Genomic DNA, 26,897 nt, shown 5'->3' with positions numbered 1-26,897 from the left:
CAGGATTTCTTAATTCATATTAGCGTTTTCCCCCCTGTAGAATGTGGAATGCCAGTTGAATGAAGAGCTAATAGCGCAAGCAAGAAAAATGTTCCCTTCAGTGATAAAATATATTGTAGATATGACTGTTTGGGAGGAAGAGAAGGAGCTGCCTCCAGAGCTTATAACTAGGTAAGTGATGTGCTGGAGTTGGTGGCAAGTGTTTTACTTGCCTATAAGTGGTAAAACCTTAGAAAATAAAGCAGAGTCATTCAGTTACTTAGTAAGGAAAGCCAAAAGGACTAGTCAGACTAGTGAGAGGCATGACTGCGTTTGAAAACAACAACAATGATAAGGGACAGGAAGGTAGGAAAGTGACGGTCTGCTGTCATTATCTCTGATTATCTGCTGAATTATCTCTGATACTACCAAGGACCTTCTTGAACCATAATTCAATAATGTTAACTTTACATGGGGAGGTGAGCTCACATCGTGGATGTAAATTAAACAAAGAACTATTAAACAATATAGAAATAAGAGAGAAAGGTAAAAAAATAATGAAAGAATATTTTGAAGTCAACCTCAACCAAGGGGTAGATGAGAAAGTGGTCTGGGACGCAAGTAAGACATTCCTTACTTCGGAATCAGTAGCTATTCTAATGTAAACAAGAACATTTATGTAAATCAGAGCTTAAGCAATTCCTCCAATTTGATTGCTTGTCCCTTTTTTACTTAATGGCTTACGTTTGTTTTGTTGCCCAATATGTATGTTGGAGTTTATTTTAGTATTCTCTTGTTAGAATGATATTTTGGTTTCCTCCCAGTAGAGAGAAGCTGGACAAATACTACTGTGTCCTTTTCAATGATGAACATCATTCTTATGACCATGTTATCTATAGCCTACAAAGAACTCTTGGCTGTGAGCTTGGAGAAGCCCAGATATATACTGCTGCTATAGATAAAGAGGTTGGTAGTATGCACCATTCCGGTTACAACTGTACCATATTGTAGCCCAGTTGAGAGAGAGCCAATTGTACTGTTGTGGTCCATCATTTGCTTCCATTACTTAGCAAGAAAAGCCAAAATGCTTCATAAGTGGTAAGTGAGAAAACAATAAGAGTTATCAGCTAATACAGTCAAAGCTCGGTTTTTGAACGTAATCTCTTCTTGAAGACCATTCTACTTCCGAAACATTTGGCAACCGAGGCGCGGCTTCTGATTGGTTGCAGGAGCTTCTTTCATTCAAACGGAAGCTATGTTGGACGTTTGACTTCCGAGGAACGTTCGAAAACCGGAGCATTTACTTCTGGGTTTTCGGCGTTCGGGAACAGAAACGTTTGAAAACGGAGCCGTTCGACAACCAAGGTTTGACTGTACCCTGTGGTTGTGGGTTTGCCACATTCCTGCCACCGTGTCCTGTAACAATTGTGTTTTGGAGATAAGGGATTATTTCCACGGATGAGAAGAGAGAGGAAAAGAACGTCACCATTTCCCAACAGTATTGGCATTGCACTGCCTCTTGGTGGAGCATGACAGCATTTTCCTCTCTCTGAAGCAATATCACTTGGTGTGCGATGTTGCTTGTGGCACTCCATATCGTGATCCTACTTTTCCAGGCAGTTACCTGAAATATATATTGAAAGGAGTGTCTTTTATCAAGGGAAATCTCAGCAGGAATATGTATATGTATAGCTGTGTCATCTACATCTATCTATGTGTAGATTTGGGCAATGACTCATGAGGGAAGGATTCATTGGAATGAATTGGGCCATGCAGTAACACTCTTCAGGGTTAGGGCCTGTTTTGAGAGACATGAAGCTGCCTTACACTAAGCTAAGGCATCCCATTGGTCCATCTTGCTCAGTATTGTCTGCACTGTTTAGGGACAGCTCTCTTGGGTTTAAGACAGGCGTCTTTTTCAATCCTACCTGGAAATTCCAGGAATTGAATCTGGGACCTTTGGCAAATGCTCTGACACCGAGCCCTTACCCTTCCATGGAAATTTTGCTACACACCACAACATTACAACTGGGTCAGTACAAACAATATTCTAAATGCGCCCACACCATAGGGTGCATCAGCCTAGTGAAATCTCCAAAGATAAAGAGTTGAAACCATGCAATATCATTAGCTGCTTATGAAACAGTTGAACATCCTTAGTTCAGTCTTGCCTTTGTTTACATATTGTTATAAGATCAAGTTCTGCCATTACCTGACCTAAATATGTCACTTCTTCTAATTATTCAGGGCCGGAAGGCTGTCAAGGCAGGATCATATGCTGTTTGCCAGGAAGCAAAAGAAGAGATTAAGGTAAATTCCTGAAATGTGTCAATTATACCTAGTTAATACTGAATAATTGTTCTGTTCCTTTACAAATGCAAAGACTTCGAATCATTCTTGACCTTTTCAGATTTTTCTTATCCTGCATCTTTTGTAACATTTAATCAATTAAGACACTGCGCTCCAACTGTTCCAGCTGTCCTCTCTTTTCCTTGTTTGGAAGTACAAATGGCATGATAGAGAAGATGACAGGAAAAGGTAGGCAAGATCAAAGAATCAGTTAATATCCACTCATTCTAATGTCTTTTTTTTATCTTCTAGAAACATTCGAACAACGTTTCCCAAGGTCCCCTAAATGTTAAGGTTCTTCATGCTGATATTATGGCTCACCAGAAATTTGCTCTGCGTCTTGGTTCCTGGTTAAACAAACTTATGAGCTACTCAAGTAAGCGCCTTAAATTGCTCTGTATCATAATCAAATGCCGAAACATTGACAAGAGAATTCTTTCCTTAGCAGTATATGTAATTGCAGGACCAGTCTTTCTTAAATGTCCAAAGCTATTATTGATACTAAAAATCATTTTTCATGTGCAAACATTTTATACTAAGGATTTGCATCTTACAAAATGTCCAGATATAAAACTCACAGATGTGTTTCGGAAATATTTCTATTCACTTGAATTCAAGCCTCAATTTCCTTGTGTTTTTCTGAGGTAGCGAAAGTAATGCTATTCTGGTCTTCTTGTCCCTGGCTGACCCAGAAATAAATATTCCATTATATGGTGATGGCTAGCTGGGGTATGTTCTTGTAGGCCATGTTCCTAATTATCAATTCATGTGCTCCTCATGGCTGCTTTTAATTCAGAATAAAAGTGGCTAGCATAAATACCATGAGTTTGCTTAAACTGATTTTAATATTATATTTTAAAATTGTTGTAAGCTGCCCTGGGACCTTACGATGGAGGCAGGGTTGGAAATTGAATAAGCAGTCGTAAGTTATTGGTGTTGTTTGTTCAAAGCTGGTCCAGAATAACATCTCAAATATGGAAGGCAATAGTAGTTCTAGACACTTTACACTCTTATTTCAAAAGAAATAATATTGATTGAAAGATAAACATGGCAATACAGGGTCAGCAATGAGGTGGGGTCCTTGCAAAAGTAAGGAATTGATTTCAGAATAGAGATACTCTTCTGTTACATCTGAAGATTTATTGGCAAAAGTTTTTTTTTAATCAAAAGAATACAACATTTAAGCAGGCCACAATCATTCCAATAACCCATCCAGATTATGTTACTCTATTTTAGGTGACTTTCGTCAGATCTTTTGTCAAATATGTCTAAAAGAAGAAATTGATTCAGAGAAACCTTGTCTTATAAGCACATTGATGCTTTGGGATGCAAAACTTTACAAAGGTAAGTTGAATTGATGTTAATTGAGCTTCTTCACAATTAGCTGTGATGTATTAAACCTTCAGTGTCTGCCATTCAGTTTAAGATGAGTGATACTTTGATATTTGGAAATAGTCTGACAGCTACTTTTTAAATTTTTAAAAAAGATTGATGTCTAGGCTTTCAAACAAATATGGTTTCCCAACTGGACTATACTTGGCAATTGTACATTTGGCAATTGTGTATATTTCGAAATGTAAGCACTGTTATTACTTACTCCGTTATTGAGATAAACATTGCATTTTGTAAAATGGAACAAAATATTCTTATAATTAGATATTCATTCTCTTTTTCTTATGGGAGTAAACATGAACCGTTGAATTTTTCAGGAGCCAGGAAGATCTTGCATGAACTAATCTTCAGCAGTTTTTTCATGGAAATGGAGTACAAAAAAAGGTTTGCCATGGAATTTGTTAAGGTAATTTATCTCTCCTGTTACTTTTCACCTTTATAATAGCAAGGTATGTTTTGCAAAGCCTTTAAAAAAAAATATTGACTGCAGCTTGCCGAGTGGAGCAGAGCCATAGCAATATGGCAGCAGCATCACTGCCACTCACTAGGAGGCAGAGGTGAGAGGGGGTGGGGCAAGGTGGTAGACTGGCAAAAGCATCAAACTGACTGTGCTGATACACCATGCAGCCCCAGCTTTGCCGCCACGTTGACCTCTGGCTATCTTGGCTGGGGCTGACGGGAGTTGGGCATCCAACACTATATCCAGTTCTGTAAACTGCCATCTTCGGATGAAGGGCAATATATAAATTTAATAAATGATGATGATAATGTTGTTAAACCCTTTGTTTACTTCTTATTTATTTTAAGCATTTGTAAGTTTTTTGGCACGTGTTCAAAACTGATAATAGAATAATAAACATACAGCAGAGATTAAATTCTTCATTAAATGAGTTCATTAAAGGTCCTCCCCAAAGAGAAAATTCAGTGAGATTCAGCAATCATTAGCATCACTCAAAGTTGAATTTTGGGGTGGGGGGACTTTTACAACAAACTTCATCAAAGTCCTGAGGTAGAAACAGTGTTCATCTAAATGACTGCCATTGAATTAATGTGCTCAAAGCATCTACAGAGAAGATTTCCCCATTCTTTGGCCGATAAGATCACTCTGTTACCTTGTGCCAAAGATGACTTGCCTGTGCTGTACGTTGAAAGTGTGGGAGTGTCCAACCGACTACTGCAGTCATGGAAGACACGAGCAGAACCATGCTGCCTAGTGGTCCAAACAGAGTCTTTCTTTGTCTTAAATTTAAAAAGGAAAGAACATTGGTCCGTCACAGTTGGGTTGTCTGGTGAAATAGTGTATGTTCCTGCTGGAAGGCAGGGATTTCATGTACCGTATGCTCTCCTCATCGTGCCTCTGGCCTTAAGTTCCTGCCAGGCAATCACTTTTTTGCGTTTTCTTCTCTTCACAGCATTACAAAAAACTACAGAGCGAATACATCAGTGATGATCATGAAAGGCAAATTTCTGTGACAGCACTTTCAGTTCAGATGTTCACCGTTCCTACATTGGTACGTACAGCCAATCATCTGAGTATATAAAGAACTTTTTGTATTGTTTTAATCACAATACTTGTAGGTAACTTGGACACTGCAAGAAATTTTCCAAAGAAAGACTTGGTTGAATTCTTCTTAAGATACATTGCTTATTTGTATTCCTATCTGACTTGGTCTGGCATCATACAGTGGAAACAATAAACAATATGTGAGAAGAAATCTTGCAAATAACCTTTATAGTCGTTTATGCGTTCACTCTCTTATGTGCTGAAGCCCACCCCAAAAGCCAAATTTTTGGTGGTGTGCTGACATATTTATATGCTGTTTGATGGTAGAAAACAAACAAACTCAAAGCAGTTTAATTATTTAAGCCTTGCTGGCAAATTTGATTTGCAAAGACAGAAGACAAAATACACTTTGTAACCCATCATCCCTGACGAAGATGGCTGAGACTGGTGAGAGGTCCAACAAATCCAGAGGGCCAGTGGCTCCCTGTGCCTACACTGTACTTCTGTACATAAAGCAGCAATACATCTGAAGGTTTTACCTTTTTTGAATAAAATAGAAAATGAAATAAAAACAATTGTTACTGCTTCCCTCGCAGGCCCGCCACCTCATTGAAGAGCAAAATGTAATCTCTGTCATAACAGAGACGCTGCTTGAAGAGCTCCCCAAATATCTGGATAAAAATGGCAAATTCAACTTCCAGGATTACAGCCAAGAGAAAATGGGTCGAGTATATGCAGTCATATATGACCTCAAGTAAGTGTTCTTGTTTGTGGAGATGAGTACGTGCTTCGTTAGGCAATAATATTTGTTTTATCCTACCTCGCTCTTTACATGTTGCAGAAAAGTGTTTGTGTCTGGGATAAGCATTGCAAAACATGCCACATTAGAACTGAATCATATTGTGGATATGCAACTACAACCTTAGGCAAATGAATATAAATGAAGCATTGCCTGGTCAGACGTAGCCCGCTATTCAGTGTCTCAACCGAAATTTAGAATCATGGTCAGAAATTAGATTGGCCATTTTGTCATTCTAGAACCAATTACTGGCACAATTCACTGGCAGTGGAGAATAATTATTTATGTGTCTGTCATTACCACCATCAGGGCATACTTCCTTACTATATGTCACAAACTGATCAATATCTATTAAAAAAACAATCTCTCTCTTGTGTTGTGTTTTATGTCACCCTTTTCTGGGTAGACCTAGTGCAGACACAGTTGTGCAAGAGGATATCAGTGATCAAGGTCAGCTTGTTCTTCCACATTTCAGCCAGGCTGTCACTATTTCCAAGAGAGAGAAATCATAGAAATTCTAGAGTTGGAAGGGATCCCGAGGGTCATCTAGTCCAACCCCCTACAACGCAGGAATCTCAGCGCACAGTCCCCCATCCAGTTTGAATTCATCCTGGACCCTGCTTAGCTTTGCAAGTGTGTTAGCCATTTTATTGCTGCACCAGTGGGTATTTCCTCAAAGGAGTTTCAAAATCTTTCCCAGCCACATACGATTCCAGCCCCATACCCCAATTTAAAGCCTGCTTTGTCTGGAAAAGACTTCTGAAATTCAACTTTTTTTGCAACAGGTATATTTTAATCAGTAAGCCTACAGTGTGGACAGACAAACTGCGAGAACAGTTTTTGGAAGGGTTCCGTTCTTTCCTGAAGATTCTTATTTGCATGCAGGTACAGTATATAATATATACATCTCTAATTTGCTATTTGCTACATATATATGGCTACTGTATTATGAACCTGCCCATATGCCCAAAACAATATCAATGTGCTGTCCTAATATGATTCATAATCATTCTTCTCAGATGTTTTAAAGAAAATCAGTTTCAGGTGAGTATGAATTAACTTTATTCAGCAGAGCTCTGGATTTTACAAGCACAATTACATATGTATATAATTTGGGATGCTATTAAAACATACACCATAACTGCTTAGAGTTTTCCTGTTGATTAAGCAGTAAATAAACCTTATTAATTAATTATCCAGACTGTAGAAATATAAATGGCCTTGTTTTAGTTGGCGCTTACTTCTGTTTGCTTAGAATCATGGTTTGAACATCTGTCTGATACAAGCTTCAGTTTAGTCACATACTGTTTGGGGCGGGGATATCATTGCAGGGCATGGAGGAAATAAAAAGGCAAGTTGGCCAGCACATTGAGGTGGATCCAGATTGGGAAGCAGCCATTGTCATCCAGATGCAACTGAAGATTATTCTCCTGATGTTTCAGGAGTGGTGCGCCTGCGACGTAAGCCTGTTTCAATAAAAGTGCAGCATTATCTGTAGAAACAAATACTTGTTTATGGAGCAAAGTCAAATCTTTGGAGGTCCCTTGTGAGCATACCACTCCCCATGACCTTGACAAGCCTGGTGCTTCAACTTTAACCCATGAATCTTTTTTACCTTGAACGCTTAAAAGTTCACATAGCAAAATTTTGCTATGATAATTTCAATTGATATTTACTCGGAAGGATCTGTGGAAGTATTTGTATTTAGCAAAAAAGAGAAAGAAAGAATATTTCCCTCCTAATTGAAGCTGGACGTGATACAGTTGGCCCATCCCCATACACAAGGGTTTGGTTCTGGGGGGTCTGCAAAATCGCACAGAGTCAGGAACCCCTGGAACTGCCCTCCTGCAAGGTGGAGGGTTGTTTACCAGGCTCTGGAAAGGTCATAGGAGGCCCGGTATGCGAGGCGGACTTTCCATACCAGCCTCTGGGATGCTTCCAGAGCCCTCACATCTCATTTCCAGAGGCTGGCAAGGAAGGCGCCACCTTGCTTGCCGGACATTGGGAAGGTGGCTCTGGGAGCATCCCAGAGGCTGGTAAGCATGGAAAACCCACTGGGTGTGCAGGGGAGGGAATAATAAATGGGGGGCAGGAAATGGCGGGTTTCCCCCGTTCATTTATTTATTTACCTACCAACCACCAACCCCACCCCTTGTAACGTTGCAATTGCATATGTAAAGTGAGCATAAGTTCTGGGCCCGCTGTATATGATAAACAACACTGAATAGTGAGAAGATACAGATTCTGGATTTGGCTGATGATCTGAATCTTTGCTAAGCTTGTTGTTTCAAAATCTGTTTTGAAAGTCTCCTACTTATTTTCACAATCCTCTATATAGAAAGCTGAAAAGTGGCTTCTGGAGATGCAGATCATTCATAAAGCTATGGAGTTGAAAACATATAGTTAAGCAGCAAAGTATCTGAAAGTCATCTGGAAAAGACAGTTCTGTTTTTATATTTACGTGTGGTTGACCAGAATTGTGACAGAAAAAATGACTAGAAAGTTGTTCCTAAGAGATGCAACTGAACAATCCATATTCTCACAGGATGATTAGTAATCAAATTTCTTAGGAATTAGGTTTATTTTAAACATATAGCAATGCACAATTCCATTGCCGCTGATCAAAAATAAAATGCAGGACCTGTATTAAAACATAGAAATGAGACAGCAGGATTTTTTTTAGCACAGTTAAATTGAAGTAGAAAAAATAAGGCTGTATATTTAAATATAATTATAAAAATATTGTCCATTCTAGGAAGCACTGTTGTTGACGGCTTACAAGGAATGCCATGCAACAGTATTGAGATGTGGTGCAAGTAATTATTCATGGGACAAGACAGTGATTCATTTATGTGGCCATACTTTGGAAAGCAAGCGCTTCAGGGTGTCTGCAGATCCTGTCAGCATACATCTACCGTTGTCCAGGATGCTTGCTGGTGAGTGTCCTGTGCTTGCATCTTGTTAGAATTGCAGTCAGTTCCTGCTCACATTTTGAGAAGCATTCTGAACCTGGAGGTTGTTTTTAACTATCATGGATAACAATAGCTACTGTAAGATCTCTCCTGCGTGAATTTTTCAAATCATCTTTACAATCTAAGCTCATAACACCATTTTGAATTCCTGTTCTTGTAAAGGAAAAAATTATTTTGCTGTTCTGAATCTACTTGCCAGTCAGTTTGTTTGGGTGACTGGCTTCTAATACAGCAGAGAGCAGAAAGTATCTCTTCACAGCATGTATAAATTTATTACGGCTTGGTGCATGTGGCATAGTAAGCCAAACTATTACTTACCTGGACTGTGAAAATGTGCGGGCTCCCAGAGAGGATCTTGCAGCTGCTTAGTTCCTCCTGAGTCCATTTTCTCCCACACTTCACTGAGCTAAGCCAAAGTTGGACTTTGCATGCTCTCTGAAACATGGCTTGTGATTAAGCTATCTGGCCAATGTTGGTTCTTGGCCACAGATCATAGTTAGTGAGGAGAGAGCTTAATTACAGTGGTACCTCGGGTTAAGTACTTAATTCGTTCCGGAGGTCTGTTCTTAACCTGAAACTGTTCTTAACCTGAAGCACCACTTTAGCTAGTGGGGCCTCCTGCTGCCGCAGCGCCACCAGAGCACGATTTCTGTTCTTATCCTGAAGCAAAGTTCTTAACCTGAAGCATTATTTATGGGTTAGCGGAGTCTGTAACCTGAAGCGTATGTAACTTGAAGCGTATGTAACCCAAGGTACCACTGTATAAGCCTGTATTTAGACAACAAGCATACAAATGCATCTTGTAACTTACAAATTGATACAAACATTACTGTTAATGTATTTCCTAGGTCTGCACATACAGTTGAGCAAAACAGATGTAATCTCCAGACTCCAAGAATTCATAACATCTGTAAGTATCTCCACTGGATACTCAATAATATTTGAAAGTTCAGCCAGTTATGAGAGTCATTGGGGTCTAGTGGTTAACTTGTTGGGTCTCCCTGATCCAATTCCAGGCTCAGTTCCCTACCCAGTGACGAAGATCACTAAGTGAGCTTTAGCCAGCCATTCCCTCTAAACCTAACTTGCCTCAAAAAGCTATTCTGAGGATAAAATGGGAAGGGGAAGAACCAGGTACGGCGTCTTGAGTTCCATAGAAAGAAGGTGGGATATAAATGTAGCAGAGAGCTAATAAAGGATACAAATAAGCTCTTAATGGCAGGAGATCTTAAACTGCAGTACCCTGTTGTAGGTAGTTATTGGCTGCTAAATATAACTAATTATTCTGCAAAAAAAGATTGATGCTGTTTCCCATCAATAATTGACAATATGGAATCATTAGTCATCTTGCTTAAGGAAGGCTGTAGTGGCTGAACACTGAATGAATACTGACTTGACTTGGCTGAAACCACACAGTACAGTGTTAGAGCCTAGCATAATAAAGTGCAATTTAATTCTGCCTCTAACCTTTTGTTGTATTTTTCTTTTAACGATAGCAGAGAAAACCCCGCCCCGCTTTTTTACTAACTTATCTGTAGCAATTGATTTCCTTATGCAAATGCCGGTTGTTTTAACACAATCAATTTTTTAAAAAAAACCTTTAGGAAGAATTCCAGGTGCAGATGTTGGTGGAATATCCTTTGCGTTGTCTAGTATTGGTTGCTCAGGTTGCTGCCGAAATGTGGAGAAGGAATGGGCTGTCTCTGATAAGCCAGGTACCAAACCAAATTTCACTACAAATATATTCTCGCATGTAGTGCTATATATCCCACAGAGGCTAAGTTGCCAGTATAAGTATTGCAAGCAAATTAGTGGACAAAAACTTACTCCAGGGCTTATTCAGTAGGTAGAAAGGGTACATTAGGTACCTTGGGCCAGTCACCAACTCTTAATAGAGTTGTTTTGAGAATACAAGCAGGGGATTATGTGTGCTGTTTTGAGTTCCTTGGAGGAAGGACAGGATAAAAATCTGATCAATAATACTGTAGATATTATAGTTGTCTGTCCCTAAAGTACAAGACAGAAATGATCCTGAATGGTGGGGGCTATAATTCTAGAGGAAATAAGGGATCTCCTAAAATTAAGAAAATCTTCTTAAGCTTCTTTCAGTGAGGAGTTGGAGAAGGGAGTCACCTTTTGGCCACCTTCTGCTGGTCTTTCTCTGGATTGTAGCCAAGAGGTTTTATCATATGCAGTTTTAGGGGATATTGCCAGTATCCGAAATGTGCTAGCTGAAAACTTTTTATAGCAAAGTTAAGGGGAGGAAGGAGTAGTGTTTTGCTGAATTGAATGCCTATGCCAAAGAGGACAGCTTTGTATATGAAGCTCTAGAATCATAGAATCATACAGTTGGAATGGACCACAAGGGCCATCGAGTCCAACCCCCTGCCAAGCAGTAAACACCATCAGAGCACTCCTGACATATGGTTGTCAAGCCTCTACTTAAAGACCTCCAAAGAAGGAGACTCCACCACATTCCTTGGCAGCAAATTCCACTGTCGAACAGCTCTTACTGTCAGGAAGTTCTTCCTAATGTTTAGGTAGAATCTTCTTTCTTGTAGTTTGGATCCATTGCTCCGTGTCCGCTTCTCTGGAGCAGCAGAAAACAACCTTTCTCCCTCCTCTATATGACATCCTTTTATATATTTGAACATGGCTATCATATCACGTTGGCTATCATATCACTCTATATACGTTTTAAAAGGTTTTATTTCCTTTCAGATGTTTTATTATCAGGATGTTAAATGTCGAGAAGAAATGTATGATAAGGATATAATTTTCCTTCAGGTGAGTATGTTTGCAATTTCTTTGGCCTTATAGTAACAGCGTGTTGTGTGTTGCCTATATTCTCTATTCTCTAATGCTATTGAATGTATATATCTCTGATAGATTGGGGCATCACTTATGGATCCAAACAGTTTCCTCTTGCTTGTACTCCAACGATATGAACTGCTTGATGCCTTTAAGAGAATTGTGCCAACCAAAGACCAGGTACAGAGCTCTGTGCTGTTAATTTTCACCATTGAAATCATAAGCATGTGGAAACCCACTGTTTCTATCTCCTTCAATGAAATTGCAATATTTTGCTAAAAACAGTAATTTCCACTGAAGAGACTTTCTTAAATCACATAGACTTTCTATACCATAAATTATTGCAGCTTTACAACTTAAAAATAGAACTTATCCCTTCCCTTCCCTTCTCTTTGATTCTTTTCTTTAGATTATTTCCACCCAGTGTGTAGGCTTAATTTTCTGACATGAGTTCTGGTGGGGGAACTTTTAAATACTGGGTGGAATCCAGTTGCTGCCCTTGTGGTCATGTAAGGACCTTCGACCCAGCCGATGTGTCAGGGAACTGACATCGGAGCTAGAGGCGGAGGCAAGGCTCTCAAGCGATGCTGGAGAAGGGCCCAGCAGGGAGAGAGGCGGCTCATCAGCTGGGGAAGGAAATCAGCGTAACACCAGGGATAAAGGGGGGGCAGATGGGGGAATCGGCGAGGGGGCTCCAGGACTCCTTGCCGGAGACCAGCGAGGAGAGCACGGGTCCTCCGCTACCCACACCCTCCCTGCGCAGAAGACTTCCGCGCAGGGAGAGTAGGAGGAGACTTGGGGTCAAACAGCTTTTATGCTGGAAAAGGTTTAAGAAACGCCCACTGACGGATTCTGCTATCGACTGAGGCAGCCACGAAGTGAAGGGCTGTCCAGACAGAAAAGGTTTAACAAGGCAACATAGCCAGGAGTGGCGGCAACTTATGCACGAGCAACTCCTATATTCATTACACGATGCATTCACAAACAGGAAAGGGATGGTTGGCAGTTTGCCCTTTCTACTGCTTCCCTGCTGCTTCCATGTTTACCTAACACTCTGGAGCTGATTTTTGGGTGGCGGTTGGGGCTGCTGTGGGAAGCAGGAATTGGCAAAAATAGCCTCCCCACTTTTCCTGTTTTCAGAGACATGTGCGGTATCAAAAGCCCTTCTGTGAATTCAAGGGCACCAACTAGATTCCACCCTCTATTTTTCCAGTTATTTTTCTGTTCATAAAGCTTTGAGTCAGCTTAATATGCTTTCGAGTGCTTCAGAAAACCTCAGGCTTCACTATTTCACATAATTACATTTTCCAAGAACTTCATTTGTGCTTTCTTGAAATATTACAGGATTTGAATAAGCAGTGTAACACATTAATAGAAGAGATGCTTCAAGTTCTTATCTACGTGGTGGGTAAGGAAAATTGTTTTTTTTTATAGAAAAGATGGAGGTTGTTTAGAATATGTAATAGGTTCTCCAGTAATGGAAACGTTAATATCTGAAACCATCACACTTAACACAAGTGTGTTAGGTGGCATATCTAATCTGGGTTAATTATGAGCTACCTTTTAATGTTGTCCCTTTTTCCCCTTCTTCCACCATCAGCTGGTTCTTTAGGCCCTTAAAAAGGTTCATTTCCTTTGCAAACATATGTAGATTTACCTTCAGCTATTCAGTGTGGTTATGTATCTCCAAGGAATAGCCTAGCTGTGATGTATGCATAGGCAGCTCATTGAATAGTCTGCACATGCCATTGTGAAAAGTTGGGTTTCCAGTGGCTGTTGATGGTTGTGGCAGCACTGCACTTCTTTAAACAGTACATGTGAATACTGTATACATGGGCTTCTGGAAGTGGCTGATGGAAGACAATGGCAGACAGAGCATTTGTATAGTGAATGAAAAGTATTTTCTTTCAATAAAAACTGAAAATCATGTGTACAGCTACGATTGTGGTTAGGTGGGGTGCACTGTACTAAATGCCTTTTTGGGTAATACATTTTTTAATACTGATCCAGTGCTGGGGTTTCAAAACTAGCTTGGACAGAAGGCAGTTATCCTTCCGAAACTAGAGCAAAATCAAGAAGGAATGGAAGGAAAATTCACCATGGGACCATTAGAAGTAACAGGAAATAGAGAGAAGACTGAAAAAATGCAAAAAAACAAAAAAAACCCAAACCAAAATAAAAACAGCTGGCTCATCACCAAGCTAAGGGATAGGCTGTGCTTTGAAAGGGGCTTTTGAAGACTCCATATGTGAAAAAGGTGATTTGGCCCATGAGGGTTCGTGGAGAAAACGATCTGTCCTACTGGCTAGATCCAGTTCCCCACCCATGGGATAGGACATAGAACAGGGGTGGGGAACCTCCAGCCCATGGAGCAAATGCTTCCAGGCATCTTTGTCTTATCCTCCGGCTTCTCTCCATATCATTATCATTGGCTCTGCTTCTCTTCGCTCCTCCCAAGTGCTTTTCCTTGCTGAAATGTGTTCTTGAACTGTGATGATATATTTTGCTTGCTTGGATGGAGAGAAGGTTGGTGGGTGGGTGGGAGGGTGTGCGCGCACACACATATGTATGTATGTGTGTGTGTGTGTATGTATGTGTAGGAGCCCTCAGATTTTGTATGACTGTAACCTCACTTTACTATTCTCGGCCTCTTTATCTAACCTACTATATATTCAGCCCTGCCCATGCATCCCCTTGCAGCGCTCCATGCCGCTTTCAAGGAATTTTTAGTCTAGGAACCATCATCATAACAGTATGATCTCTTGCATGCATGAAAATGTATTCCACTGTATATATGTGAGATTACTTTCTTCCTCTTTTTGCTTCCAGGGGAAAGATATGTGCCAGGAGTCAGTAATGTGACAAAAGATGACGTTACTATGCGAGAAATTATTCATCTGCTTTGCATTGAACCAATGGCTCACAGTGCTATCGCAAAATCTTTGCCCAAGGATGTGAGTGATTTCTTCCGTTGATTTCTATTAATCTAGAAAGGTTCACAGATTGCTTTACCACAGAACTCTTCAGGGGCGTATATGATAAAATTATCATTGAAACACAGCTCAAGTTCCTCCTGTACTTGATGTTTCCTCTATCTTGTGTTCCTCTTTCAGCAGAAATGTTTAATATCCTTTTCTGAGACAATCCAGACTCCTTGTAGCACTCTTTCTCTTTTGCTTGTGTGGGTGGGTGTGCAGGCATGCAAAAAACAAAACACACCATTCTATACACAGAACTTCAGTATTGCTGTGATTGCAAAAAACCACGTACACTAGGAGCTCCATGAGGGACGCGGGTGGCGCTGTGGGTTAAACCACAGAGCCTAGGACTTGCCGATCAGAAGGTTGGTGGTTCGAATCCCCGCGACGGGGTGAGCTCCCGTTGCTCGGTCCCTGCTCCTGCCAACCTAGCAGTTCGAAAGCACATCAAAGTGCAAGTAGATAAATAGGTACTGCTCCGGCGCGAAGGTAAACGGCGTTTCTATGCACTGCTCTGGTTCGCCAGAAGCAGCTTAGTCATGCTGGCCACATGACCCGGAAGCCGTACGCCGGCTCCCTCGGCCATTAAAGCGAGATGAGAGCTGCAACCCCAGAGTCGGTCACGACTAGACCTAATGGTCAGGGGTCCCTTTACCCCTTTACCTTTAGGAGCTCCATGTGTCCATGTCATTTTGGATAAATCAGTTTAAAAGTACATGATTATATTTTAACTATTTGCAAAGAGACAGTGGCCTTCATAATAACATTTCAATTTTGAAAAATCTGATTGTTTTAATAACAATCTGCTTCACAGCTCCCTATGCCCTTGCTCTCATTTGAATTGTTGCTGCATTAATAGCATGGTGACAAATGCCTACATGCAGTTTTATCTGGGTATCTGTAGATGTTTATCGGCTACTGATTCTTAGGCAGCTTGATTTGCTTTTAATTTACTGTTTTTCACCATATATAGTTTGTTCTTACTACTTTAGCATATCAAATGTTTTTAACAGGAAAACAATGAGACTGGTTTGGAGAAGGTCATCCACAAAGTGGCCATATTCAAGTAAGCTATTTTTCCTTTTAAATCAGTAGTTAAAGCATAGTGATAGCATATTATTAATTAATTAATTAATTAATTAATTAATTAATTAATTAAAATTGTATACCGCCCTTCATCCGAAGATCACAGGACAGTTCACAACAGAAAAATACAAAATGAGAACACAAAATGCATACAGTGGTACCTTGGTTCCCGAAAGGCTTAGTTGACGAACAAATCGGCTTCCAAACGCCGCAAACCTGGAAGTAAGTGTTCTGGTTTGCGAACGTTTTTCAGAAGCCGAACATGTGTTTTGGCTGTCAGCATTGTTTCTGGGGCCATTCAGCCAATCAGAAGCCGTGCCTTGGTTTGTGAACGTTTTGGAAGTTGAACAGACTTCCAGAATGGATTGAGTTCAAGAACCACGGTACCACTGTACTAAAACAAAAACAAACCCAATAGTCCTCTTCCCACAAACACATTTGAAAGGCATAGAATTTTAATCAGCCAAATGCCTGGCTGAAGAGGAACATTCTCATGTGTTTGCCACACATAAAGAAGCCAGACATTTGAAGTATATATGCTTTCAGAGTTTTACAGAAAGAATTGAAAACTGTGTTGAAGCAGTGATCCATTTGATTCCAAAAGCATTCGCTATGTTTCAGTAGTGGTTTTTCATATTTGTTTACCTTGAGAGGGAAGGGTTTTACAAATCAGCTTGTCGAAGAACTGTGTGTCTGTGGAAGGAACTTGCATGTTACAGAGGATTCTGTGGCCTGTTCAAAGGAACACCCTAAATTAAACTGGCTAGATGCCACTGTGCTGTTCTGTGCACACTCAGTTTGTCCTTCAAAATTCCTAACATGTCCTGTGGCTTTGAATTGTGAGGATATTCAGGATAGAGGCAGCATGCCTCTGAGTAATGGTTGCTGTTGTCCTCATTTCTTGCTTACTCATTTCTCTTAGGCATCTAGTTAGTCACTGTGGGAAGCAGGATGGTGAACGAGATGTAATAATAATAATAATAATAATAATAATAATAATAATAATAATAATAATAATAATAAATTTATTTATACCCCACCCATCTGGCTGGGTTTCCCCAGCCACTCTGACGGCTTCCAACAGAATACAATAAAATACAATAGTCTATTAAACATTAAAAGCTTCCCTAAACAGAGCAGCCTTCAGATGTCCTCTAAAAGTCTGGTAGTTGTTTTTCTCTTTGACATCTGGTAGGAGGGCATTCCACAGGGCAGGTGCCACTACCAAGAAGGCCCTCTGCCTGGTTCCCTGTAACTTGGCTTCTCGTAGCGAGGGAACCGGCAGAAGGCCCTCGGCGCTGGACCTCAGTGTCTGGGCAGAACGATGGGGGTGGAACTGCTCCTTTAGGTATACTGGACCGAGGCCGTTTAGGGCTTTAAAGGCCAGCACCAACACTTTGAATAGGCCCTTGGTTGGAGTCAGCAGGATTCTTTGTATGTTGTGTGTATGAAATGACTCTGTGTTCTCCTTAATGCCTTGCTGAAAATAATTGCATCGTTTGTATGCTTTTCAAATAAAGGAAACCAGGCGTATCAGGCCATGGAGTCTATGAACTGAAGGAAGAATGCCGCAGAGAGTACAATATATTCTTTTACCATTACACCAAAACACAGCGCAGCAAGGTAAAGAAATCATGATGTGACACCCGCAACCTTCCCACCAAGTGGGGAGGTTACCATGTTGCTTGCATGCCTCTCGCAAACCTAGCTGTCTATGTCCCTTATGATCAAATCACCTAGTACTCAGAGGCCCCTGCCCCTTGGAGTATTATCCATAGTGCTGAACCCCTAGAGGACAGGAAGACATACAAACCACTTTCCAAAATACATAGTAGATTGCAAGCCACTGTGGATAGCAGCCAATTATTAGTGTGATTATATCTTTTGAAGAAACAATATTAACCTAGTAACCAGGCGTTTGCATACCGGGTCTCAGACCCAGGTTTCCTGTCCTTTCCCCCTTTTTAAAAATTGTGTTTTTACTTTGGTTGTAGGGCATCTGGGTACATTACAAAGCCCTGTGCTGGTGAGATCCCAGCCACCTACCGTGTCAGTTTGCATAGAGGCACTTGTTTTAGTTTTAATGTACATATGCAGCATTTCTTGCTAGTAGATTTTGGATGGAGCAGAGGGCTCAAGCCACATAAAGTATACTGAGCCTAGAAAATCCTGTTGGCATCCCATAGCTTAGAGATCCCTGATACCCAGAATTTGTTTTTCCCCCTCCGAAAGCCGGACTAAATTTGCAACTATACATTTTTATGCATATTTATGTCATGGGCCTGTACCCTGAGTCTTTTAAGATGAGGGTATAAGTTGTGGAGGTAAGAAAAACCCTGCTTGACTCATGGGTCTCTTTTACTCATTTTTGTTTATTTCTCCCCTGTATTATTCTTGTTCAAGGAATAACTAATTGTGTATATATTTTGTTGCTTTAGATTAATTCATATTTATTGAGTCTAGATTGACTTTGATGTGCCACACGGATTCTCAGATTTCATGTTCTTCATATATATTCTTTATCTAGAGTGCAGGTGTCCTAATGTGTTCATTCATTACATAGTAGCATAAGGTATTTTACAGGTGAAAATTATACATTTACAGAACTTTGAAACAATGCTTCTAAAAACCCTTTTCTTTCTTTCTAGATAAGGGTCAGATTAAATTTAGTAAAGCATCTTTTTGGAATCCTATTGGCATCCTGTCGCTCAGCAAAAAGGCTGACACTCAGAAGTTCCTCACCCTTGCACTATCTCACTAATTTTGTTAGCTTAAATGCCTGTCTGTACTGAAAAGAAAAAGATTTAGTTTATGCTCATAGATAGATACAAAAAGGAAAGGGGAGCAATTGCTTTATTCAAGCAATTGCGTTACTCCCAGTGCCTTTTTAACAAGTATGTGCTTTCAGGGATATGTGTGTGTGTCTCTTCTCTAGGTTCCCCTTTTTGTGCCTTCAGAGAATTCCTAGTACTTGATCGTTAATTGCTTTTGATGGAATCTAATCTAAGCTCTTTGTCTATACATTCAGTCAAAAAACTTCATTGGTATCTTGAGAGTAAAAATTTGACTCTTCTTACAGGCTGAGCATATGGAAAAGAAAAGAAGAGTGCAAGAAAACAGAGATGAAGGTAAAAAGTTGGAACAATGAACAAAATAAGTGCAAGGAAGTGATGGTGAAGTGTTTTTTAAAAAATAAAAACAGCTTTGATCATAATGATTCATCCTAATTCCTCGTAAAGATCAGAGAATGTAAACATATTACTGATTGCCAAGTCATTTATTTGCAAATGTACAATATATGGTGACTTCCATTGAGAGAACTAATTGCACTTTGTGCCACTTGTGTGTGCTACTATTTTGATGAAGAAACTAATTACATCTGCTTTAGAGGTTGGGATCACCTATCCATTTTTGTCACAGTTAGGACTGCTTCTTAAGATTGGCTTGGCTGTTGCTATAGATGCTGTGGTATTGGCAGTGCGCCCTAGGCTGTGAGATTGCATATAGCTATTCTCCATCAGTACTAATGTCCCACTCCAGCATGGGGGAGGTGGAGACCCTTCCTGCACTCTTGTCCACTGCTACAAATGGGGGTCAGAGCCATTTCTGTTTACCTTGTTTCACTTATTCATGCTTCAGCTCTTAAGTTATTGCTTGGTCCTTGTAGTTTTTCTTTACAAATATTGTGATTTGCATAGAGGAGCTGACGTGTAGTGCTACGTTAAATAATAACATACAAGTTTCCAGGAATGCCAATCAGTTACTCTAAGGTTATACTGAAATGCCCTGTGATTTAGAGTAGTACAAAACATTTTGAATCCAAAAAGGGTGTTATAAAATTGTTAAACAGTATCAGTGTGCTTAGGAAAATGCTGTTACTTTGTAGTTGGCATGTTCAGATGTAAACGTTTCTAACTGAGCAATTGCATTGCTCAGTGCTAGAACACATGCTTTGCATCCATTAGGTCCCAGATTCAGTCCCCAAGCATTGCCGCTTAGAGTTCTCTGAGTAGTTAAGGCAATACTAAACCCAAAGTATATGTTCATATATCTGCTGCAGTTAGCTGAGAGTTCTACCAGAGCATTTTACAGGAGGCCGTATATATGGCAGGACTTTATTTCATACAAGTATGTCATGGAACTTTGAAGTGTCAGGCATAGCCCTACTGGCTTTAGCCCAAACGTAGCAGAGTTTTCCTGCACAGCGAAGAAGCTAGTCGCGGCGGTAATGACTAGTCAGCTAGACTCAGAATAACTATTTACAGGATTTATTAAAAGGAAAAAATAAAACCAGCAGAGTTTCTGCATACAAATAAAAGCAAAATAAATCCTCTCTTTCTCTCTCTCTCTCATAACCATACACAGCACTTCTAACTCCTAACAACACCTCAAACCAAACTGAGCTAACAATCCCTTGATAACAGAGTTGAGTGCTGGTCGTTAACCAATCAGAGTGAGTAGTTTCTAGGTCAAGCAGACCTGGGCTTTCTGCCAAGAGTAAATTGACACCAGCTGGAGTTAATTGTGTGAAGCTAGAATCTGCAAGTTTCCCACGAGAACCAATTAACAGAAACTGAACACCCCCTCACAGATTCTGCTGAACAATTAACTCCAAATACACCTATGTAGGAGATTATTTTTCCAGCAAACCTAAACCCTTGCACATTCGCTTGTTCTTTATCTTTGCCAATGGTTTAGTTAACACATCTGCTACATTTTCTTCACTTGACACATAAGTACAGGTGATTACATTGTCTTGTACACAGCAACGTACATTTTGGTATTTTACAGAGATGTGTTTGGAACGCGATTTGAAACCCTCTGTTTTACTTAAGGTTATACAAGCTTGATTATCAATGTAAACTTGTACTGGTTCTCCACAATTTACATTTAAATCTGCTAACAAATGCTTGAAATAAATCACCTCGTTGCACAATTCACTCAATGCGGCGTACTCTGATTCCGTTGATGACACACTTACAACGTCTTGCTTGCGTGACCGCCAGCTGATTAAAGCTCCACCGACCATTATGACTAGTCCTGTGACAGATTTTCTATCCGGCAAATTTCCCCAATCACTATCACAGTAGCAACTCAACATTTCATCCTCGGAAGAATTTAATTGTAACATATAGCCAATTGTCTGCTTGAGATATCTCAGAACTTGTTTTACCCCTTTCCAGGCATTTAGTGTGGGTTTTGAGACCAATCTACTTAATATGCCTACAGCGTAGCTAATATCAGGTCTGGACCACTGTGCTAGATACAATAAACTTCCAATTACAGAGTGATATACATCAGGGTGTTCAAATTCAGGACTCTCATCTATGTGAAGTGTTTTTATGAAACCTGGATCCATAGGCACCGCTGCCCCTTTGCAATCCTGCATCCTGTATGTAGTCAGTAGTTGTTTAACTTTGTTCTGCTGACTAATTAGGCAGCTGCCATCTTGGGCCCAGCACACTTCCAACCCTAGATATGTCCTAACCGGGCCTAAGTCTTTCACTTTGAACTTACTGGACAATTGCTTGGCAAACCTTTTAGTTTGTTTATCTGTTTTGCAGGCATACAAAACATCATCTACATAAATCAGACAAAACTCTTGATCACTGCCTGTACCACGTACATAAACACAATTGTCAGCTGTACTCTGCTTGAAACCAAATGACACTAAGGCCTCATGGAAACATTTGTTCCAAGATCTTGCAGCCTGTTTGAGACCATATAGAGCTTTGTTTAATTTCAACACTCTATTGGAACCTGTCTCATAACCAGGCGGTTCGGCTAGATACAGGTCTTCTGATATTGATGCATGTAAATATGCAGTCTGGATATCAAAATGGCTTAACAGGACTTTTCTCTTTGCTCCAAGCGTTAAAATCAGCCTTACACTGTCCCCCTTAGCAGTAGGGGAAAAAGTCTCGTCATAATCTTTTCCAGGCCTCTGAGAATATCCTTGAGCAACTAAACGAGCTTTGTATTTGTACTCTCCTGTCACCAGAGGTTTAAGTTTGTACACCCACCTGCAGCCTACAATCTTTGCCCCCTCAGGCGCTGCTACTGGTGTAAAAACCTTGTGCTCATTCAGAGAGGACATCTCTTCCTCCACTGCCTGTTTCCAGCGCTCTGCCTCCTCTTTTGGTAACTTTAACACCTCCTGAAAACTCTTGGGTTCTGCAATTACACTAAACACATTTGCAGTATCTGGGGAAAAACGCACTGGAGGCACTCCTTTGTTTTGTCTTTTAGATCTTCTGGGAGAAAATTTTTCTTCTGACCCACTTTCCTCCTCAGAACTACGACCTCTCTTTTGTTCCTTAGCAAATGGTCTTTGGCTAACTCCACTTTCTTGAGAGCTCTTATCTGAACTTTCCTCCCCCTCAGACTCTGATTCTCTGTGTCTACCTTCAGAGTCATGAAGCTCCTGGGAAGGTTCAAACCAAACCTCAGTATTGGCATGTAGTCTCTCCCAGCCACTATGTTCACAAAAACTGGCATTCCTGGAGATCACAATGCCATTTGTCCCTTCAGCAAAGCGGAAACCTTTTCCCAGCTCCTGGTAACCCACAAACACTAACTGTTTGGTCTTAGGATCTCCCTTCTTTCTCATTTGTTTCGGAATTAATACCCAGGCTTTTGATCCAAACACATGCAAATGGTCAATTTTAGGTTTTTTCTGAAACAATTTAAAGTACGGGGTTGTACCTATTGTTTGATGAAAGAGCCTATTTTGGAGATAACACGCGGTGAGCATGCTCTCCCCCCAATAAGACATGGGTAAATCAGCATCATCAAGCATGGCAAACATCATATCTTGTAAAGATCTGTTTTTTCGCTCTGCAACGCCATTCTCCTCTGGAGAAAAAACGTTCGTTTTTCTATGCCCAATGCCACGCTTTTGTAACCAATCTTTAAAGGCATTTGACATAAATTCGCCACCTCTGTCCGTCTGAATCCTTTTGAGTTTAATGGACAGAAATCTTTCCACAGATGCCACCCAGCCTTTAAACTTAGTGAACACGTCACCCTTATTTTTCATGGGAAAAACCCAAGAATAACGTGTGGCGTCATCCACAATTGTTAGTGAAAAACGCGATCCACCCCTGCTTACAGCAAATGGACCAATTACGTCCATGTGAACCAGCTGTAGCGGTGACTCACTAACTCTGTCACTTCTGGGGTAAGAGACTCTGTGGGTTTTAACCTTTTTACAAACATTACAATCAAGGTACTTGTTACAACTCTTTAAATTACCCCCATCAGCCAATTCAGACATTTTTAGTACACTTTTCCAGCAAGCATGCCCCATTTTCCTATGCAATAAGTGCACACAGTTGTCATGTATAGCTTTGTTATTCACTGCAGGCTGAGATTTGCTGACTACTGCTGCAACTTGAGATCCTGCTTTAAGCCAAAACAAGCCTCCCTCTGACTTAGCAGTGCCTCCAATCTCACCAGCCTTCTTAATAATGCAACTGTCTCCTTCAAAATACACTTTAAACCCAGCTTTTAGCAAACAATCTACAGACATCAGATTGCTCCTTAATGACGGCACACAAAGTACATTTTGCAGGCATTCACGCAGACAAGGAACAAAAACTGCACCCCCCGAAATCACTTCGGAAGTACTTCCGTCTGCTAGAGCCACCTGGCTGCGCTGTGCTGAGTTCTTGGAAACAAACAATTCATCTGAATTCACGATGTGGCGAGACGCTCCCGAATCGACCACCCAGACCGCTTGTTTCACATCAGCAATCTTGACCTCGCCGGTCACCAGCTGAGCCGACTGTTTTCGTTTGAAGAATTTCTTTTTACGCTGCTGCTGCTGCTGATCTCGTCTCTGCTCCTGCACCGGCAACTGAGACTTGACCAACTCCGGACATTGTCGTTTTAGATGCGCTGAAGACCCACATCGGAAACAACGCCTAACAGCAAACGCTGACTCCTCACCGGTCCGCTGCTTCTGCTTCACCTCTGGCACGGCATGAGAACTCCTTCCAAACCGTCCACCTGTAGAAGCCTCTGCAGCCAACGACCTTTCTTGCCTCTTCTGCCATTCTTCAATCAAACGCCCAGTAACGTAACTGACTGATAAATCACGCTCCTGTATGCCTTCTAGAGACAAAACTAAATTATCCCAGCTTTCCGGGAGAGAACTCAAAATAATAGCCACCTTCTCCTGCTGGTCTAATGCACAGTCTCTTTCCTGTAGCGCAGCAAACTTTAACTGCAAACTGTGTAGGTGTTCCTGCATTGTAACCCCAGGCTGTAACATTGCCTTGTACAATGCCTTGCGAATGAACAGCTTGGAAACCGCTGTCTCACGCACATGGAGTTCTTTAAGTGCTTGCCACACACCTCTAGCTGTCTTGATTCCCCTCACATACGGCAACTGGGAATCTTCCAGCCCCAAGACAATTGTGGCCCTTGCTCTTTGGTCTTTATCGAGGTCTTCATCATCAGGCTTCGTAGGAAACTTACTCACCACTTGCCAGAGACGATCCCTCTGCAGCACTGCCTGCATGCGTTCCGACCACAGCAAGTAATTGGAGTCATTCAGACGCTCAAAAGCCATCTGAACTGGTTGTGAGGCCATCTTGAGAGCGATGTCCCTGGAACCCGGAACCAGCTACTCACGACCACCGAGAGAGAAAACAGGAACCACAGCACCCAGCACTCACACGCTGCAGCTGTTTTCCTTGTGTCCGCTGCGTCACCAGCTCACCACGGTCAGGAACCAGCCAGAGAACAACAACTTCTGGAACTACTGGAACCAACGCCGTTGATGCTGACACCACCACAACTCAGGCTGGCAGCACAATGCCCATAACCTCATGGAACTTTGAAGTGTCAGGCATAGCCCTACTGGCTTTAGCCCAAACGTAGCAGAGTTTTCCTGCACAGCGAAGAAGCTAGTCGCGGCGGTAATGACTAGTCAGCTAGACTCAGAATAACTATTTACAGGATTTATTAAAAGGAAAAAATAAAACCAGCAGAGTTTCTGCATACAAATAAAAGCAAAATAAATCCTCTCTTTCTCTCTCTCTCTCATAACCATACACAGCACTTCTAACTCCTAACAACACCTCAAACCAAACTGAGCTAACAATCCCTTGATAACAGAGTTGAGTGCTGGTCGTTAACCAATCAGAGTGAGTAGTTTCTAGGTCAAGCAGACCTGGGCTTTCTGCCAAGAGTAAATTGACACCAGCTGGAGTTAATTGTGTGAAGCTAGAATCTGCAAGTTTCCCACGAGAACCAATTAACAGAAACTGAACAGTATGATACATTAAAGTAGCATCCACTGCTTATAGCCAAATATGAACGTCTATGCTCCTTGCTTTCATAAGACTGCTGGGAAGTTAGTAATGCATGAGTATTTGTTTACTTTTTTTATAGCACTGCCACCGCCTCCTCCGCCTGAATTCAGTGCTGCTTTCAGAAATGTGGTGAACGTTCTGAATTCTGATGTCATGATGCATATTCTCAGAACTGTGTTGCAAAGAGCACTAGAGCTAGAAAGCCACTTGTGGACAGAAGCCATGATTCAGATGGTATGCTTGTCGACTGTATCTTCTGAGATTTCTGCTTTGGGGTGTAGGTTGCTTTTGGAATGCTCTTCCCTAGAGCGATGTGTTTCCCCCATGTATTTAAGGTACATTTACCCTGTTCATCATGCCATTCCCAGGACAGCTATTAGTGTCATAAAATGGTGAATATTGCAGACTGTAATTGCTTGGATTGAGCTGTGGGCGAATAGTCTAGCAAGTGAGTGAGGTGTAGAAGGAGAGGTTTTTTGGGTCAAGTGTGTGGGAAAGGTGGCTGGGAAAGGAGAGCAAAGAAGGGCAGCAGCCCCTAGTAAATAAATAAAAATTAGTCTCTGCAGGACAGCTCAACAGCACCTCGATGATCAACAGTTCATTTGTCTGTTGCAGCACACTGCCCTTAGGTTTACTATCATGTGCTAGACATCTAGGTATTCAGATCATGGCCACGTTACCTTGGGTACCTTGCTAACCCAGGTCACCTTGCTAACCCAGGGATGGGGGGCGTCAGGGCCAAATGTTTGCTGTCCTAGTCTCTGCGCGGCCCTCAGGACTCCCCAGGCAACACCCCTCTCCACCCTATTCCACACCCTCCTTTTGGGGTTTTGCCTGCTTAGAATGTGTCTTCAAGCTCATCATGCTACTTGCCTGCCTGGATGGAGAGAGATATGTGAATAAATTAGCATTTGTTGTTCCACCCAATTTTGCTTCTGACCCTGCCCACTGCTGGCAAGTGGCCCCTGGAAAGGTTGCCTAGAAGGGAATGTGGCCATTTGGGCTGAAAAATGGTCCCCAGCCCTATGCTAACCAGAGGGTGTTTCATTCTAAGCAGCCTAGGTTTAGTACTTGTTTACATTTCTCTAGGTTCTTCACCTTCTTGCTTTGGGTCTACTTGAAGAAAAGCAGCAGTTAGAGAAGGTTCCAGAGGAAGAAGTGGCCTTTGACTTCTACCACAAAGCATCAAGTAAGTGTGCCATCTTGTAAAACACGAATCTTAATTTTAAAGTTATTTCTGAAGTGCAATGTGAACTCACTGACAGACATTTGAAGCAGAATTGCTACCCCTTGATCTTAGATATGAAAAGCCACCAAGAGTTTATTTCCAGCAGAAAAATGCTTACTTAGAGAAATATTATGAAATAAACACCATTTTAAAACAAGGAAGGAGAAAATTATTCAGTCTTAATTTGTCCACAGATACTACATTAATGCAGGGAAAATATATCTTACCAGGTTTAATCTGTAGCCGCCCCTTGAGATACCAGCTTGTGCTGAATTTCATTTGATGGTGAATACTTGTTCAAAAGAACGACAACTACAATGTAAACTAATTGCTTGCAGTTATTACCTGCATGCTATAATGGAAATTATTATTTATTAAATTTATATACCGCCCTTCATCTGAAGATGCATAGTCAAACATTTGGATTATGTTACATTTGATAAGAAATAATGAAACATAGAACCAAACACAATGCATTG

The 26,897-nt window shown here is 41.0% G+C and overlaps 1 protein-coding gene across 2 annotated transcripts in view; it reads left to right on the top strand.

Annotated features, from left to right (window-relative positions):
- Positions 1–26,897, top strand: part of UBR1 (ubiquitin protein ligase E3 component n-recognin 1) — a gene marked incomplete at its 5' end in the record, with an annotated part of 64,260 nt that overhangs the window by 13,307 nt on the left and 24,056 nt on the right. Inside the window, 22 exons of one of the 2 annotated variants that reach the window (XM_083505721.1) lie at positions 41–171; positions 807–945; positions 2,227–2,289; positions 2,581–2,704; positions 3,565–3,672; positions 4,038–4,126; positions 5,133–5,231; positions 5,821–5,978; positions 6,809–6,908; positions 7,355–7,483; positions 8,779–8,959; positions 9,844–9,905; positions 10,600–10,710; positions 11,717–11,782; positions 11,885–11,986; positions 13,151–13,214; positions 14,636–14,760; positions 15,798–15,850; positions 17,391–17,493; positions 18,950–18,998; positions 25,270–25,424; positions 26,280–26,379. In XM_083505721.1, coding sequence (XP_083361847.1) covers positions 41–171; positions 807–945; positions 2,227–2,289; positions 2,581–2,704; positions 3,565–3,672; positions 4,038–4,126; positions 5,133–5,231; positions 5,821–5,978; positions 6,809–6,908; positions 7,355–7,483; positions 8,779–8,959; positions 9,844–9,905; positions 10,600–10,710; positions 11,717–11,782; positions 11,885–11,986; positions 13,151–13,214; positions 14,636–14,760; positions 15,798–15,850; positions 17,391–17,493; positions 18,950–18,998; positions 25,270–25,424; positions 26,280–26,379 — 2,311 coding nt within the window. Of the gene's footprint in view, positions 1–40; positions 172–803; positions 946–2,226; positions 2,290–2,580; positions 2,705–3,564; positions 3,673–4,037; positions 4,127–5,132; positions 5,232–5,820; positions 5,979–6,808; positions 6,909–7,354; positions 7,484–8,778; positions 8,960–9,843; positions 9,906–10,599; positions 10,711–11,716; positions 11,783–11,884; positions 11,987–13,150; positions 13,215–14,635; positions 14,761–15,797; positions 15,851–17,390; positions 17,494–18,949; positions 18,999–25,269; positions 25,425–26,279; positions 26,380–26,897 lie in introns of both variants that reach the window. The other variant, XM_083505720.1, reaches the window with a different exon arrangement.

The sequence above is a fragment of the Podarcis liolepis genome, assembly GCF_965112155.1.
Source record: "Podarcis liolepis genome assembly, chromosome: 1".
In the NCBI taxonomy this organism is placed as follows: domain Eukaryota; kingdom Metazoa; phylum Chordata; class Lepidosauria; order Squamata; family Lacertidae; genus Podarcis; species Podarcis liolepis.
This window is presented reverse-complemented; position numbering and strand designations above follow the sequence as displayed.